The 19,357-nt window shown below is 28.5% G+C and overlaps 2 protein-coding genes across 2 annotated transcripts in view; one reads left to right on the top strand and one right to left on the bottom strand.

The window, feature by feature from the left end:
• Positions 1-19,357, top strand: part of LOC129961013 (circumsporozoite protein-like) — a 290,038-nt gene that overhangs the window by 77,662 nt on the left and 193,019 nt on the right. The gene's annotated exons all lie outside the window — the stretch shown is intronic.
• The window catches only part of LOC129961011 (troponin T, skeletal muscle-like), a 37,380-nt gene that overhangs the window by 13,678 nt on the left and 4,345 nt on the right, over positions 1-19,357 (bottom strand). Inside the window, exons 2-7 of the mRNA XM_056074802.1 lie at positions 14,909-15,022; positions 8,980-9,066; positions 8,601-8,777; positions 7,274-7,495; positions 5,163-5,233; positions 3,534-3,555 (exon numbers count right to left, since the gene is read on the bottom strand). Coding sequence (XP_055930777.1) covers positions 3,534-3,555; positions 5,163-5,233; positions 7,274-7,495; positions 8,601-8,777; positions 8,980-9,066; positions 14,909-15,022 — 693 coding nt within the window. The remainder of the gene's footprint in view (positions 1-3,533; positions 3,556-5,162; positions 5,234-7,273; positions 7,496-8,600; positions 8,778-8,979; positions 9,067-14,908; positions 15,023-19,357) is intronic.

Genomic DNA, 19,357 nt, shown 5'->3' with positions numbered 1-19,357 from the left:
TTTCATTACAAACTGTAATATTTTATCTACGATATTTCATCGGTGAAGAAATAACATATAATTTATCGGAAAACGTTTCTCAAAAGATATCATAAGAGAAAATAATGAATTTCCATCTGTATGATATAATGGAGTCATACAAACAGATATTAAAACACCATGATTCTCCAATAAAAAATTATTCTGCGATTGATGCCAGGTTTTTCATCTTTCAACTTATATTGGAGATTTTGAATTTAATGATACACGTGAATTTTTTCAATATTTTTCCTAATGAATTTTAATAAATTCTCTTTGAAAAATTGTTTACATATCTTTATATTCATTATTTTTTTATTTTGTTTTATTACTTTAATTTTATGATTTTATTTTCAGTATCGCATTATTTTTTCTACTGTTTTCTACCCTTATCGATTAGGGTGTTGTAGCTTTAATACAGTACAAGATTGATTAAAATTTATCAGTAATATAATATATAAATCTATCAGTTAAATTGGACCAAGAATTTTTATAGTTGAATAAAATTCTTCAATTAAAAAAAAAGAAAGAAAACAGAAAAGCTATAAAAATAAGAACTCTGTGACTAAAAATATTATATCCGGCTAATCAAAGTAGGACAAGAGAAAGCGAAGGCTCTGGTTTCAAAGCTACATTATATTTAAAGCTATATATATATCAGGTAATATTTTTTTCAAAGATGCATGCTTTGACAGATAATTCATTCAAAATGCTTTTTTTTTTTTTTTTTTTTTTTTTTTTTTTACTTTCTCGTGTAGGAAAAATACGAAGAGGAAATATTATAATCGTCACCAAATTCGAACTCGACATTTGACGAGTTGTTATTTGAGAATGTTTCGTTCCCCACTTTTCAGACTTATAAAATATGAAAAAGTCATTTTGGAATTGTGTCTCTATGTGTGTAAACAATATAACTCAAAAATGTTTTGAACTGAATGGGTGAAATTTGGTATGCTGTTTTGCACAGAATTTGTGGATTTCGCTCGATTTTGGAGAAAATCTATTCATAGAAAGTATATAATTGTCTATCTGTCTGATAGCAAATGAGTGCGATAACTACAAAACATATAAGGATATATAAGTAAAATTTATTACACAGTTTTAACATCTAAAATGTAAATTCATATCAAATTTTGTATAATCCGGAAAAAAAGTTTCATGTGAATTCAAACGTGATAATTCAAAAGCACAAACATTTAGATTAATGAAATTTGGTATATAATCGTACTTTTAAACTTGTAGTTCTGGGCCAAATTTTGGTTTCAGTAGTTTAAAAAAAGACTTCCAAAATGATACTCAGTTTTCCTCATGCTACGAAGCACAAAATACTCATGTTCGTAACTTAGAAAAAAAAATTCTGAGTAATCATGGTGCTCACAGTTATATTCGAGAGTTTTATGCTGGAGACGAAAGATAACACTTACATTAAATAGTATGTAAGAAGTTTCGGGGAGACTACAGCGACTTTTTTATTCGACAGTTTACTTTGATTTAGTTATATCTACGCCCCGTTTAAAACACAAGGGCTATTTTGGAACAGACGTAATTTCGAACCGCATTCAGATGACGAGGACGACGACAGAAATGACCCCTACGTCTCCAAATGTCTGCATCACACCATCTAGAGGATATTTGGTGTGCACTAGGAGCGCTTGCAAGGCGGTTCTTCGCTGGAATCAGGTCTCGAACATGGAACCCTCCGGTTTGATGCCATGGCCTTACAATCAGTCATCATGTTTTTTATACGGTAGATTTAAAGTCTGTAATACATTTATCTGCAAACTTCCTGTATAATGTCACTATAGATAGTGGCAATAGTAATTATGATATGGGCTTTCCAATCTGTGATGGTCTTTTGACGTGAAAGCTCGAACGCGTGACCTTCTACAAACCCCCACAAAAATAAACCGTTCGAAATGCAATTTATGTCGGCCAATCCACAGATGTGGTTAATTATTACTGAGGTAGTTTCCCGCGTCTAGAAAGTAATACTAATTTGTAAGCACATATCACAGATACTATTTCACGAATAGATAAGCACATGCTCCTCAAAATTTGACAAGAATGGCGTCACAGAATTGATGTTTGTTGAGTTTCAAAAAAGAGAGAGAGAGAGAGAAAAAACATTGATTGAATACCTATGACGCATTTGTCTTTCAAATGCATTCAAAACTGGAAGCATTTGTCTTTCGAATAAATATAGAAAAAAAACTTGTAAAGCAAAAGTTTGAAATCAGAACATGCAGTTTAACTCACACTTTATATTTTTCATAACTTCTAAAATATACTATTTTTTATTTCATACCTTATTATATTTTTATATAAAAGTACATCAGTTTTATTAATGAATTTCTTAATTTGTCCGGAGATGGGAATAAAGTTCTCCTCGAGGGCAGAATCCTCATTATTTGTTAAGGAATTAATTTATAAAACAAATGAGAAATTTTATCCTATGTGAGTTTTGGATGTTGACATTTCTTATTCCCTTAATTTCTTTTTCAACGGATAACAAGATTTTAAGTGTCTTTCTCCTCAGACTCTGTCCAAGTGTGTTTTTTGGAGCTTTTCGAAGTGTATTTACCTTAAGCTTTCGAAGATTCCTTAGTATTAATTGTGTCTTACATAGAAATCTCTGGGAGACAAATAATTCTTCGGAATATTTGTGTACTCTCGAAAAATCAATCGCAACTCTCTTTCCGGGTAAAAATGACAGAAAAAGAATTGTATTCACTATTGTTTGTCACTTATTGGAAACATCTCAATCGTCTATTTCTTGTAAAGGCTTCTTTTAATTATATGTACAAGTAGGCGTCTATAGTTTATGTTACGAGGATTAGGGAAAAGTAAGCGCAAAGACAAAAGATTTCACTAAGTTCATTATAAAAAGGTCAAAAGGATGAAAGAAATTACAATTTAATATTTAAATCCCTAGTTCGAGTGTTATATCAAAAGTTTCATTTTTTTTTTCGATAAAAGTTTGAGTTAAAAGTTTCGATAAAAGTTTGAAAAATAAAGAGAAAAGCTAAATGTTAAGTATTTCGCATATAATTTTTTAAATACATAATTTTTAGCTTATTTGCAAATGAATCATGAGAACCAAATAATTAATTGATTATATTCGATACAGTGTTTTTCGAAATCCAATACTAATTGTGAAGAGAAAGAATGTCTTTCGCATTGAAAGGATGGAAACGAAATCTAATTTTCCCCCCACGAAACTGCAATTTATTCGAAGCATTGTTCGCGACTAAAATTTAAAATGGTTTTGCAGTTCTTGTGACGTTGCGTTGCATAGGATAAAAAAAAGAAATAAAGGATTAAAATGTTCAGTGTGTCGTCTTCCATTCAGGAGCCTATCTCTCAGATGAGGGAAAAAAGCTTTAATCTGATACACAGAAATAATTTAAGTTTAAAAATGCATGATTTTGTTTATTTTTAATTTTTAATAATAACCAAAAAAAAACCAGCGTGAGTTTCAGAAAGAGATTAAAATAAGTAGTTGAAAATAATCTTACCGGATATTTTCCACTTAATGCCCTGAAAAAAATAATTAAAAATATGTAATTGCGCATAAAGAAATATATATTTATATTATTTCAGTTTATATTGATAAAAAAAACTTTAACCATATGCATATATATAGTTTCATTTTATTAAATTAAATCAAAAGTTAGCGACCTAAATATAATAATTCATAATCAAATAATTTGCAAATTTGAGACAGAAATTCTATACATTTCTAAACTTGAAGTGAAAGAGTATATTACAGACTCGGGAAATAAAAAGACTCTACTAAGTGCATTAACCATATATGAAACATTAGAATATGTAATAAACTAGATAATGATAATGGAAAAATTGAAATTTTCAGGTCGATACTAATGGGTTGAATATAATCTGTTTGCCAGTATTATGTACTGAATTGCTACTAATGCACTACTAATGTACTGTATTATATTGAAATATTTTAACTTAAACAAATTCTTCATTACTCTAATGAGTTCTGGATGTTTCAAGTGAGTTTGAATCCTATTTTTTTTTCAGCACTTTATTTCTAGGCGAAGCTTTGAAGTAATATTATGTCATTTTTACGATGTAATAATCCTACCAAGTCAGTAGTTATTCTTTCATTCACTCTATCATCGGTGCTAGCTTAGGTGTTATTTTCAATATAAAACCTAATTTCTTAGAAGATAGCATTAGTATTATTTCATAATCGTCTTAAAATGTTGATTTTTTTTAGGGTAAAATCAATTCTTTTTCTCATGAGCGAGCTATGAAGATTATATATTTTTATATTGTCAGCTCAATTTTGGAGATATTATAGCCTATAACTTCTATAAAAGAAATGGTAGAATTCTTGAGCAAGTATAATATTAATTCTTGCATAATATGTTTTAGAAGACTAATTTGATGTTTTTCTCACGATATGCTTTCTACTTATTTGCGTAACAGCCACAACATTTGCAAGTTGAAATACATTAAAGATATTATTTTTTCTATAAAATTATTAATGACATTGTGGTTGCCCGGAAACACTTAACTATATTCGTTTTGCTAGTTGAGAAACAGAAGACAATTTATAAGGCTTTTTTAAATTAAATTTAATTACAGTGACCTTATTTTTTTATAAAAATTCAATAGAATTTTTAATAAATATTCTATATTTTATGTAACTATTAAAATATTGCAGGTTAAATATTTTGCTTATACTTGATTCGTGTATTTTTTATTTTATTTGATGCATTTATTATCCTGTGAAGAATAACTGTTTTTGTCTATTTATTCTCTAATTCAACGTTATTTGTGCATTTTCTTTTGTTTGAAAATATTTTGCGAATTATCACTTATTTGCGTATTTTTATTGTCCCATGACACAATAAAAGGATTTTTTCTGAAATTAACACTCTCAAACAAATAAATTAATATTAAGAATTTATCACTTTATAACTGGCAATTCAAAAATTCAGTGAATATGTTCCATCATCATAATGTATATTAATCTACTGATTAGTGAACTTACTCACGTACTTTATTCAGAAGTATTATTTTTAACGAATTAACAATTCTGCAAAGATCATCTTACTGTTTACGTAATATTAATGTTTATCTGCTAATCCTTTCAGAAAAAAGAAATTACTTACTCTGGATCTAAACCTTTCTTCAGAGCTTTGCTTCTGTTGATTTGTCTCTGCCTTTCACTTAATTCTTTCAGCTGAAAATGAAAAAAAGATTCTTTTAAACTTCCTTTTAACATACCAGCTATCACACTATAGAAATACTATATAATACTAAATAATTTAAATTTTTCTAAATACTACATAAATTCTGAATGCATAAAATTCTAAATACCAAGAATAAAACATGGCAGTATTTAAGAATTTTCTGGCGTGTCTACATACATTAAAGCTGATTTTACTCAATTTTAATTGCAGGGCCGGATTAAGCTCTATAGGGGCCCTTCGTCAATATAAAATTCGGAACCCTCTTCTCCACATGTAAACTTCAAAAATCGTATATTTTTCACTGATTTTATCTCTATTTAAGCCGTTTTTAAGAAAGGCGTGTTATGAAAACCTAAAATAATAAAATATTTAATTCGAAATGTTTCCCTAGAGTGATTTTAGTATCTCGTTTCTAATAAAGTTAAATTATTTTTTTAATTTAATTTTCATGTTTCTGAATACCAAACTGTAACTAATTATAAAATATTTTAGCGCATTATAAATTTTTAAGTTCAAAGTTTATCAGGTTGTTGACTTGTAAATCAGTGGATTAACTGGGGAAAAAAAGCTTATTTGCAAATGACACCGATAGCATGAAAAAAGTCTCAAGAATAATGTTCTAAATTTAAACAATATTTGATAGAAATTTGAATACATTTAAGTGCTTGATCATAATAAATCAAATTAAAGCACATAATTAGCTGACATTGAAAATACCCCAAAAAGCTCTCAAGGTCTCGGGGTCCCTTTATTATATAATAATTCTCCCTGCCATGTCTTAGAGCTATTTTTAGTTAATAATTAGATACATCAGTTGAGTTGAAGTGATTGGCAATTTATATAAATGCTGTATTAGCGCAATTTAGGTCAACGATATAAATGTATATTATAATTCATTCAAATCAATCTATGATAACTTAGTTTCCGAAATGTATCGAATGATACAGACGCAATTTCAGCATTTCCCAAAAGTTTGCTAACCCATTCCAGACGGATTGCATACAATATATGCAAATATTTTCAGGTCAAAATAATTGCACATCGCATGTTTGTTTATTCTCAACTTTAAGTATATGCAGTGTTTTTAAACATTTTTCTAGTCAAAAGAGTTCCATATAGTTTGTATAATTACTCTGTACTTATCAGTGTGTCTAATTATTCTGTACTTCTGTACCTAATTATCAGTTGGTAACTGGAAAGTAACTGTGAAAGTAAATTCTTTTTCAAATAAAATGATGTTTTAAGACAAAAATTTAACGTTTGGGGTAATTTTCAGATGAACTGTTAAATGAGAAATCCACAACCAGAACTAGACGAAATGAAAAATAAAACTAAAGTAACAATATAATTACTGTTTTTTTATACAATAGAAATATTGAAATGAAAAAGAAAATTGAAGCAACAATGGAAATACTGTTTTTTATTTAACAGAAATACTGAAATGAAAAGAAAATTGAAGTAAAAATAGAAATACTGTTTTTTATACAATAGAAATACTGAAATGAAAAAGAAAATTAAAGAAACAATAAAAATACTGTTTTTTTTTGTTTTTTTTTACTGTTGAAGAGGAATAAAAAAATACTATTATTGGAAGCAACAATAGTAATGTGAAATGTAAGGATAGCACAAATATAATTAAAAAACAAACTATAATACATTTATTTTATCACTCTATATTAGAATTTTTATGCTAACAATTTTATCATTTTTATTTAAAATAAATTTTTATAGTATACTATATTTTGAATATTTTTTTTTCTTTTGAGAACCATACACATCACACATGTTATATGTTACTGATATTAACTACTCGCAATAAAAAGAAATTAGCAGGAGTCAATTATTCAGACGTTATGTTGCTATACTATTATATGAAAAATGGCCACAAGGCGAGTAAAGGATATTGCCAACGTTGTCCAAATGGAGAGAGACTAGTTTGAAACGACAGAGAAGATTTAGTTTTGTGCCACAGATATTTCTGACTACTAAAATATTTATGTTGCCATTTTGAGACAGAAATATTTTCTTACATCATACTCTTGGCGTTTTCTCCTCTCTTCTAGATCATACTTTTCACTTTCCAGTCTGACGATCGCTTCCCAAAGTTGCTGAGCTTTCTGCTTCAATTCCGCCACACTCAAGTTTTCGATTTGCAGTGGCTTCACTCGGAAAGCCAATGCAATCTTCTTGTCTTCCGCTAACTGCTCCTTCGTTTTCGACATCTCAGCCTTCATGTATAAGGAACTAGGGAACTGAAAAAAATAAATAAAGTCTGGACTATAAAATAAATAATTAGATCTGTAAAAAATTTCATATTATTATATTATCCAGTGTAAACCCATGTAGTGTTATAATCTAAATTTTGTAACTTTTAATATTTTGGTGCGATACATATTTTTGTGCCACAATGGAAACAGACAAAGCTTCGCTACTGCGCATGTGCAGAAGAAGGAAGATGGGATTGGTTGAAAATGCAGTACATTTTTGAACATCTATGTCTAACATTCCTGAGAAGGGGAATAAATGCAAAATAACCTAATATGCTTCAGGAATTTTTCTTAGCTTTTTATTTAAAGGAAGAAAATGCTGAAAGGCAAATAGCATTAGAATGTTTATAATATGAATGTGTAGATCCTTGGAATGTTATATAACGCTGAAAATTTTAAATATTAAGCTCAAAAATAAAATAAGTTATGACACACTTCTTCTCAGGAGAAAGTTGGTAGTGTAACAGTTCTGTACACGAACTGACTCTGCCACCATTAACGTATTGAATAAAAAGCACTTGATTTTATGCAGCCTTTTAAAAAGCCTTAATACTTTTTCAGACAAACATTTTCCTTGTATTATGTTTTTATACAAAAAAGCAATCCCATGACTAATTTCTACCGTTAATTTAACACAACTTTATCAAATCTCTCATTATTCATTAATACTTTGAATGCAAAAGATATAAATTGATAAAAGGCAAATTAATTCCTTTGAATTCAAATAAGATTTGAAGATTATTCCGTTTCTTCATTTATATGATAATTAAAATTAACTATAACTCTTGAAAAAATGAAAAATATTTGCTAGTTTCATATGTCAATCAAGAACTTTTCTATTCTCATTTCCTAATTTCAGTTTTCTAGAGTTACAATATAATTCTAAAGATACAATTCAATCTATATAAAGGTGTACGATATTTTGCTTCTCTTTCTGATAAAATCTGGGGTTACCGCAAGAAGAAAGATATTTTTTTTGTCATCATGGGTGACAAAAAAACAGGGAATGATTGGTGGATGGTTCTTTCCTAGGATGACGGATCCTACCTCTACAGAGTAGGACTAGAGAGAAAACTTTATGGGCTCTTACTTTGTCAATTCCTGGAACAACAGAGCCGTCTTCAGCTCTTTTAGTAATGATGAAGTTCGGTGTGACTGGTTCTTGGAATTTTTTCGGTTGGAGAGCATCTTGCATGGCTTGTCTTTTTTTCTCGGCTTCTTCTAAGCGTTTTTTCTTTGCTTCAGCTTCTCGGGCTTTCTTCTCTTCCTATAAAAAATAAAATTTGCTTTAATATAATGATCTTTGTTTGTGGTCCTTAAATCTACATTAAATATAGAAAGTAATATGTCACTGCATATATTTTAAGGAAGAAACTTATTAGATTTTAAACTACAGTCTATGTATTAAATGTAATAGACTTTTTTCGGACAGAATATACATATGAAATTCCAAATCAGTAATCCATTACCATTTCTTTGATCCTCTGAGCTTCTTGTTGTTTTTTAAGCTCTAGTAGCTTCTTTTCTTCCTCTTTCCTTCTCTCTTTTCTTTTAATCTAAATGGGGATGGAGCAAATAATATTTATAAATATTTGATAATCAAAGTACATCGTAATTGAGAAAAATTAAAATACACGACTTAAACCAATATTATTCCTCATTCTAATATTTAAAAAATGAAATAATGATTTATTTTTTAAATTACAAAAATAATATCGATACTTATGGATATGTGCACTGACAGTTCCGATATATTAAATGTTTATGATACCTGATTCCTTTGAAACCTGATAATCCTTTATGAAATCGTTTATGAAATCTGATAATAGTTTATGAAATCTCTTTAGAAAATCGTTTTGAAACCTGATAATCCATTATGAAATCGTTTATGAAACCTGATAATAGTTTATGAAATCTCTTTAGAAAATCGTTTTGAAACCTGATAATCCATTATGAAATCGTTTATGAAACCTGATAATAGTTTATGAAATCTGATAATAGTTTATGAAATCTGATAATAGTTTATGAAATCTCTTTAGAAAATCGTTTTGAAACCTGATAATCCATTATGAAATCGTTTATGAAACCTGATAATAGTTTATGAAATCTCTTTAGAAAATCGTTTTGAAACCTGATAATCCATTATGAAATCGTTTATGAAACCTGATAATAGTTTATGAAATCTGATAATAGTTTATGAAATCGTTTATGAAACCTGATAATAGTTTATGAAATCTGATAATAGTTTATGAAATCGTTTTGAAACCTGATAATCCTTTATGAAATCGTTTCAGAAAATCGTTTATGAAACCTGATAATAGTTTATGAAATCGTTTTAGAAAATCGTTTATGAAACCGATTCATTTAAATATGATATTTGAACATGTTTTTAAACTTGAACGTTCCAGTATCGTAAGATATTTAAACCTGGATAAGATCATAGAAATGAGGAATCTAAGTTACTTTAAATGTAATAAAGCAGAATAAAGTCAAATTTAAGTAAACTTGAAATGCAGCTTAGAAGAATGTTCACTAAAAACGAATTAAAAGAAAACCACATATTGAAGTTGGATAGGATATTTATAATACGAAAAGTATTCCTCATCAATTATTTATTTAATAAAAGCTATTTTAATTTTTCTGTAAAAAATCTTTTTAAAAAATGGTGTAGTCTGTCTTCTTGTTTTCAGACTGTATGCATTATTGTACAGTTAAAAAAAAAACGTGCTTTTAGTGAAATCTGGATCTAACCTAATCCTTGATCATAGAGCCTTCATTTCTGAAAAGCATCAAAGGATTGACGACACTTCTTTTCCAAAAGATGCTTAGACATCAATATAAATCAAAACCAGAGCGCAGACAGGAAAAAAAATGATGCTTTTGGGGGAAAGTTCTCTTTTAAATTGAATGGCATAAAACGTGTAATTCTATATATGAATATCTGTATACATTGAAAAAATGAGGGAAAAGGAAATACCTGAAGAAAGTTTTTGATTTCTAAATGCTACGTTATCCATTTCTTGTGTATGTATTTTTCCGATATTTAAGACTTTTGTATATATTTTTCCAATGCTTAAGATTTTCGCGGATGTATTTCAAACAGCTGTTTAAAAGATGATGCTAAGAAGTAGATGAAATGCTTATACGAGTAATTTAACGACGATTTGCTGTCTTTGTATAATAACTGTTAGCGACACTATTACTGTTTATATCAAAATGACATGCGTCAAATTTGTTAAAACATTTTGTTATGCAAAAAACTTATTAAATTGAGAGCCAGCCTTTTTGCCGATTCAATCAATTGCTCTAAACATAGTCCAGCGCTGTACTTCTTATTCAAATCAAAATCAAATATAGATTTAATTTCAGTTTAGTTTAGTTTAGTTATATTAACGCCCCGTTTGAAGCAACACTAGGGCTATTTTGGGACGGGCCTCGAAATTTTGAACCGCGGTCAGATGACGAGGACGACACCGGAGCTGGCACCCCCTCTCCACACCACACCACACCAGCGGGAGGACGTTTGGTCAGGACGGATTTAACGTGCAACAGACCCCCTTACACGACGGTTCTTCGGTGGAATAGATTTAATTTCAGAAAATTAATCCTATGACTTCTTTTTCGTATTGTTTTTAATTCGCTTGCAAACTGAATTTGCCTTTTTCACATACAGCTGATGCATTAGCAGGCTGTCATTGAAGTTAACAGCCTTGGCAAATTTTTAAACTGTAATAAAATAAATAAGAATAAAATTGCACTTCCAGACAAAAAATATTATGCAACTAATAAGACTTGCGGCTTTTCATGCAGGAAAAAAGGCTTGACATTGAAATTCGCCCGCCAGCCCTTTATCAAGGGGATGACTATTTTAAAGAAGTCTGGGTATTTTCATTTTCTCTTCCTAAAGAGCAAGATTTTAAAACTATTACATTTTTTGATTCTTGCAAGTTATTTGCAGTTTTTTTACTGGGTTTTTGAAGGCAGTCATTTTCTGAAATATAGAAATACACAAGTGGAGATTTATTTTTAATTAAGAATATTATTCTCTGTTTCTATTAGTCTTTATTAATTTTAATTTAAAACATTTAAATATAAATCCTTAATAATACGTTTGCCTTGCATCTTTATAATTAAAGTTCGCATTAATTTCACTGAAAAATTAATAGATACATAATTTTTTGTATCTATTATTTTAATATTTTTTTTTCATATTCACTTTATACTTTTAAATCTAAAACAACATCAATGAATTCTCTTTTATTTAAAAAACAAACCCGGAAACACAATTTTTTGAAAATTCTCCCCAAATAAAATTCCTGAAATTACACATATAAGAATCCTCAAGCCATAAAACATTTTTTTTTAAAATTCGTTTCATTTCGCTTATTATCTTTCATGAAAATATATATTCCAAAATAATTATCCTTAAATCTGATTCTTATAAATTTGACATCCAAATCATAAGAGTACTTTTCATTGTACAACAAAGAAGCGTATTTTTACTCAACATAGAGGAGTTTATAGTTATTAGAAGTGTACATGTGTTTTAATGATGTGGATGCTAACATTTATTATTGTAGAATGAATAACACTTAAAAGCTTCTTTATTCAACTTTTTGTCTGTTATTCTTATTTAAGTGAGTTAATTTCTTCCCTTTCTAGTTTTCCTACAAAAGTTAGTGATTTTGATACGACTTTGTCAAGAAACATAATTAGCAGTTAAATTTGGTGTATTGCGTTTTAGATGAGATTCTGAAGTATTAGCCTCTTGAAATGCATAGTATATGTTAACAATTTAATTATTCCAAATCAATTATCAATTCAAGGATTTTAAGAGCTGTAATAATCTTATGTCCATGTCATGAACAACAATCCCTTCCCAGAAAAAAAATTAAGACTTTTTATTATATTTCTTCATTTTCTATTAAAGACATGCATTTTCAACGTTAGGCATTTAGAAAAGACGTTTATAAAAAAAGCATTTGTACACAAGAAAAGTTGAACATTTTTGAAGATTTATCTTTATTTTTCTTTTTATCCTTTTGTTGTAATTTCAAAGATCTCTTTTTCGGGGTTTAATACTCTAAAAATACACCTCGCTGGGACTTTTGGCGGCATTCTTTCTCTTTTGCAATATGTCAGGGTTTCTTTTGCAAATCTTGATAAATATATTCCGAAACATTGAAAATAAGCCAGTGCAGAAACTCAACAAATTCTTCCTTTCCCTAGTATGAAAACGTTTATCAGTTGCAACCGTGTAATGTGACAATGCCATCGGATTTGTAACATCTGTGGAAAAGGGATTGGGAGTACGTAGGCCCTAATTGATTTATGTATGAGGGGTGCAATTGCTTTTATCCGTAATCCCAAGAACCCGACTGGGAAAATATTTCAAACTGTTTCCAGGATTAGGACAAAGGCACGATTGCTTTTTAACAATCCAGGAAAGGATATGACACAGAAAAAGCGTATTGCTATCTATATAGTGACTTCAATACAAAACCTGCTTTGAAAGAAAGAAGTGAGATAAATCATTTTTATTACAATGGACCTACCTAATTCGAACCTTTAAATTCGAATTCGGCAGTGATTCGCTTCCTTTCTGTGGTCCATTGATTTTCCAAATAATATAATGTTAAATATGGTTGTAATTCAATTTAATTTCCCTTAATGTAAAATCAAGACTAAAAATTGCATTTTTTTCTTTATGTTTCAATTCTTTTCTTTTACTAAATATATCCATACATCATATTCTAAGTGATCTTGAATAAATAATTTTTTAAAGGCTTTAATTCCCTAAAAAACAAAGAACTTAATTGTTGTACAATGTATCCATTAAAAAAAAACTATAAAATTTCTCTCTTTTTTTAAAAAAAAAACTTAATTGTTATATTATTAATAAAGTTAACTAAATTTATTTATTTTAATGTTTCTAATTTTTTTAAAATAAATATTATAATTTTTTTTCTTTGTTTATTTTATGAATTTCATATTGTCTATTACTTCATTATTTATTACGCTGTTAAATGTATTGGGATTTTACAAAATTGTGCCAGTTGGGTCGGACACCTCTTAAGGCCGGCCTTGTTTAAGTTAACCACATCTATTCACAAATTTTTTTATGTGATATGCGGTATTACATGTTGTACTATAATGCCATATGTTGCTAGCAGTATTAACAGTTATAGCAAAATTCTGCATGCTTCATTGTTTGAGGTTTTTAGCATAAGACACTTCGTTAAAATAATAGTGTTATATCAATAAGTGCTTCCCTTATACATGTATACAGAATTTTGAAATTGAGGAATCTGTAAGCCGCTATCAGCACTAAATTTAACCAACATATGAAATGGCATATTTGGAAACCTGCTACCTAATTTTGAATTCAAAGCTAATACAGGAATCATTCAATTGTTGAGTTTTTTTTATGCAAAAGAAGTACAAAAACTTCTGCATGCAAGTATGCATTTTTTTAGCGCATCAAAAGCAAATCCGTGCTTTTAAAAACAATTCTTTCAAGTTTGATAACCTGGACGATCTGCCACACTGAAATGAAACTGTGCAGTCACCAAGGTTTCATCTGTGAATAACGAATAGCAGTGTTTAAAAAGCACTCATCTGTTAAAAACAACAGTTTTTCGGAAACAAAAGATGGAATCTTTTTTTCTTTTATAAGCAAAGAGTGAAAAAAAAAGTTTTATGTAACAAATCCGAACTAATTATATTTAATGTTTTAGTTACTGGAATTAATAAAATTGTTACTTTGTATATAAAAGGAAAGAGAGAAAAATGACGTCGAACTAAATCGATTCATCCTAGTTATAATTTTTATTTGAATTCTTTTAAAACCTTCAACTGTATTCCTTTTTTTTTTGCTTATTAGCTACATTTAGAATGATAAATAAAAAAAAGGACTGAGCACATTAAATATTGCAGCTGTTTTTGTTTATGCAACTAAAAGGGATTTTTTTTATATAAAATACTAATAAAATAATATATTCTGGAGCTGAAAACAATTTGAAATATGATTTTTATTAAAAGATTGAGTGAAAAGATTTGGATTTTTCGAGTTCAACTTATGAGTTTTATTGATTTTTTGAACTTTTATTCATTTTCAACGGATGGTTTGTTCGCGTTTTTCATAAAATAATCAAGAAACTTATAACGTTTACCAATGCGAATTTCATGGTTAACTTTAGGATAAGTTCAAATTTTAGAAATTATTCATTTGAATTTTCAGAATAACCATTTTCTGATTGATGCATTGTATATTTATTAATTTTAAAAACCCATGCATGGCAAATGCATTTGTATATTTAAGATAAATCCTTATAAACCAATAAAATTACACATTTTTTTACCGTGATCTAATACTCAGTTTAAATTAAGCATTCTTACTTGTCTTTCTTTCAATTTTCGTAGCTCTTCTTCTTCTTTAGCTCGTTGTTTCTTTCTTTGTTCGATGTACTCCGCCCAAAAAGCTTCTTCTTCTTCTTTCTTTTTCCGCATTTTCTAATCAAAGACAAAAAAGACAGAGTGAAGTATAAGAGCAGCGAATTTTTAAAACATTGTGCATCTCATTCAATATTGATTAAAAATAGCAGGAAGTTTTAAATCTATTCAAGAAATAAGCAATAGTTAAGGACTAATTATACACAATCGGGGATTACACGCACTTTTACTTTCAAGTGTACGAAGTATAGAGAAAGTATTGCAATCGGCAAAAACGTTCGAACTCAAGTTCGAACAATTGTTTCAAAAACACATTTTCTTCATTATGTTTGTCTGTTCGTGAACACGATAATTCAAAACCGCTTTGAGCTAGATGGATGAATTTTTTCATATGGACTTTTAGTCCAAATTTGTACATTTCTATCGAATTTTGAATGAAATCCATTCAATGGATGTCTGTCAATCTAGCTTTTCAAATGCAAATGCACTCGATAACCTTGTTTAGACCTTGCTAACTAAACTTTAAAGTATAGGTTTAGTATTTGAAATTTAGATTCTTATCAAATTAAAATATTATTATTAATTTATTTGCTTTTATCACTTTATATTATCAGAAATAGTTGAAATTATTTCATTCCATCAATCTTTAGGCATAAAGTTGTCGCTACTGTTTAGGTATTTGTACTTTCTGGTGTACGAACCATAGAGAAAATATTGCAATCTTCAAAATATTCGAACTCGAGATTTTTGACGAATATCCACATTTTACTCATCCCTGAGTTCTAAAAACACATTTTAGCATTATGTCAGTGGCTCATCTGTCTAGCTATGACAATGATAATTCAAAAGCGCTTTCAGCTAGACAGATGAAATTTAGTACATGGTCTTTACACCGAATTTGTAGATATCTGTCATATTTTGATCGAAATTCAATCAGATGAAGTTTATGTCCAGTTGTTCGATTACAAGTTAACCCTTTAAAGGGCCATTTTTTTCAAGTCATATTATGTTAAAATATTTTTAGGCTTGAAATTAGAATAAGAAAAGGGATTCATTTAGCTTATTAGATAAATTTAATTTCATTAATTAATTAATTTGTTTAATTAATAATTAAGTAACAAATCAAGACACATCATTTTGTCTGAGATAAAGAACTGAAGCATCTAAGTTTCTGACTTACTAAAAAAATTTATCATAACTGATGCCAACCTACATAATTTCATACAAAGATTGATGAATTTGGTGGGAAGCATACTTCCCACGGCCCTAGAAAGGGTTAACACGAACATGTAAAGCGAGAACTCAAACATGCAGTGACTTAAATATATCAAATTTGGCATGTGATTTTCCGATTACAATTATAGTTCTGTGTCAAATTTTGGTTTCATTCAGTCTGGAAAAATGTGTCTAAAATTCAAATTCGATTTCCAGATATTAATAACTGCATGCCAATGATCAATCGCCAATGAGCTCTCCAAGAATAACATGACAGATTCAGTAAAAATTCTTAATTCATGCCAGACGTTAATATTTTTAAATTATAACACGCAAGTGCCATTCGAGAAACTCTCTGCCTTACACAAAGTTCACATTTTTTTGCGGGAGTGAAAGAAAACATCTTCATTAGGAAATAAGCAAAAAAAATTTAAGGAGACCTTTCCCATTGATTTAATATAAATCCGTTTCGAAAAGCAATGAAGTATTTAAAACAATGCAGTTTTTAATGATAAACAATATTATCAAATTTTAGGCTTAAACACAATAAACACACTTCAACATTTAAAAATTATACATCAAAGGTTGGCAAAAAATGAATCACACACCGCAATTTGTGTTTTAAGCAATAATTTCTAGATACACAAGCATCATGAACTTCTGAAAATAATATAAAAAGAAAATGTCTTGGTAGTCGGAATTACAAATAAAAAATAATTAAATGAAACTTGAGGTGTACGGAGTAGTGCAACAACAGTGCTCACATCTTGAAATCACTGTTTCACGTAGAAACTACACCGCATAGAATCAGCATAGACTGCTGTAAATAATGGAAAAGAAAATGTCTTCACAGCGTATTTCTTGAATTTAATTCTTCTCAGCAGTAGTTTTCATGCACTAACTGACTAATGCAATTGCTGATTAATGCAAAGTAATTTAAAAAGATTTTGAAAGTCTTTATACAGAAAAAGAGGATTCTTAACTTTGTTTGTTCACCTCTGTAATTATTCTAATTCAAGTAATCAAAAAATATATTTAAATAATAAAATATTAAATTTCCTAGATCATTTTTAAGAGGGATAGGACATCAAAATCTATTACTGTCTTCCAAACAATAGAATATTGATGTGTAAAGATGTTAGAAAAGATACTTTTAGAAAAATCATTGACTGTGTAGTTTTATCCAAGGAATGGATACTAAATCTCTAGATATTTAACCCTACGGGTAATAGATTTCTCTCTGCATTTCCATTAATTACACACGTGGGATTCGTCGTCTGGATGATGATGGATAAGACAAGTATGACTAGCTATTTCTAGATGTTACACTTCATGAATATATGTTATCCTTAATGTGAAATTGGTGTTGAGCACATTAAATCCTTATTAATATTTCCTTTTGAATAATTTTCTTTGTTTTTCCTGATACAGCTTTCTATGTAATATACCTTATTTTGTGATTTGGGATATTATATATTTCAAATAAACTTATTACTAATATTCATGGTTTTAAATTTATGGAATTATTTAATATTGGATCTATGGAATTATAATCAATTAATAATTATGGAATTATTTAATTTTACATTGGATCTATGTCTAATTTTATGTTGTTAAAATAATAACTGATGTACATATTGGATACATATTGTCTTTCACTTTCCAACGAAGTGTAAAAAAAGTTGAGCTTGAAAATTTTAGTGAAAAAAAATAATCTTCTTTTACAGAAGACAAAGAAAATGAATAATAATTTGTAATATTGTCTCAGAAAAAGACATTTTATATTAATAATTTTCTCCCAAATGCTGTATTTTTGTAACTGATTTTTAATGGGTATTGTAATCTTGGAGAAAGACATTTTATATAAATAATTTTCTACCCATTCATTGCCGTATTTTTGTAACTGATTTTTAATGAATAATATAATTTTAGAAAAAGACATTTTATGTTAATAACTTACTCCACAGTGCCATATATTTGAAACTGATTTTTAATGGGTAATATTGTTTTAGAAAAAGACATTTTATATTAATAATTTGCTCCCTAATGCTGTATTTTTGAAACTGATTTTTAATGGGTAATATTGTCTTAGAAAAATGCATTTTATATAAATAATTTGCTCACCAATGACGTATTTTTGAAACTGATTTTTTTATAGGTTTCTTGTAGGTGAAGTAGTATATTCAATAACTAGATAACAGCAAACCGAAACAATCATCTTCTCATTTGCAGTAATTAATAATAATACTTATAATCAGATATGTAAAAGAGATCTTTTTGATTTGGTCTGATTTGTAAAAACCAAGACCGAATTTTATAAAGAGTTACTGAATTGGTTTCAAAAATAATCGTAATGACATTTAAATAGTCCATAAAGAATTTTTGATTTGGCTCTCTATTATATCCATTGCAATTTACAACAGCTCAAGATAACAGGGATGAAAAAATTTGAGTCATAAATTATAACACATATGCTATCTAGTCATGATAACTTTGGGCGTGTACAGGAAACGAGTCCTCAAAAATGCAGCCTTCCGAAAGAAATCTTAAATAAAATATAATAAAATAATAAAGTACCCTATTTGCTTAATGAGAAAGTTTCTGATACGCCTGATTCTGATTTCTGATACTTTAATACGCCAAACCAAGACAGAACAGAAAATCAATGAAGAAACATTTTTTGATTTGGCTTTCTATTTTATCCGTTGCAATTTACAACAGTTCTAGATAACAGAGAGGCAAAAATTTGAGTTACAAAATATAACACATATGCTTTCAACAATGCAGCCTTAGTCTAAAAATATTAAATAAAATATAATAAAATTATAAAGTACCGTATTTGCTTAATGAGAGAGTTTTGAACATTATAATTTTAATACGTCGAGCCAAGGCTGAACAGAAAATTGATGAAGTATTTTTTATGAATTGGCTTTCTATTATATCCATTGTAATTAATAACAACTCAAAATAGCAGAATTGCAAAAATTTGAGTCATAAATTATAACACATATGCTATCTAGTCATGATAATTTTGGGCGTGTACAGGAAATGAGTCCTCAAAAATGCAGCCTTCGAAAAGAAATCTTAAATAAAATATAATAAAATAATAAAGTACCCTATTTGCTTAATGAGAAAGTTTCTGATACTACAACTTAATTCGCCAAACCAAGACCGAACAGA

The sequence above is a fragment of the Argiope bruennichi genome, chromosome X2, assembly GCF_947563725.1.
Source record: "Argiope bruennichi chromosome X2, qqArgBrue1.1, whole genome shotgun sequence".
NCBI classification, from domain to species: Eukaryota; Metazoa; Arthropoda; class Arachnida; order Araneae; family Araneidae; genus Argiope; species Argiope bruennichi.
Note: the sequence above shows the minus strand (reverse complement) of the source record. Positions and strands in the feature narration are given on the sequence as shown.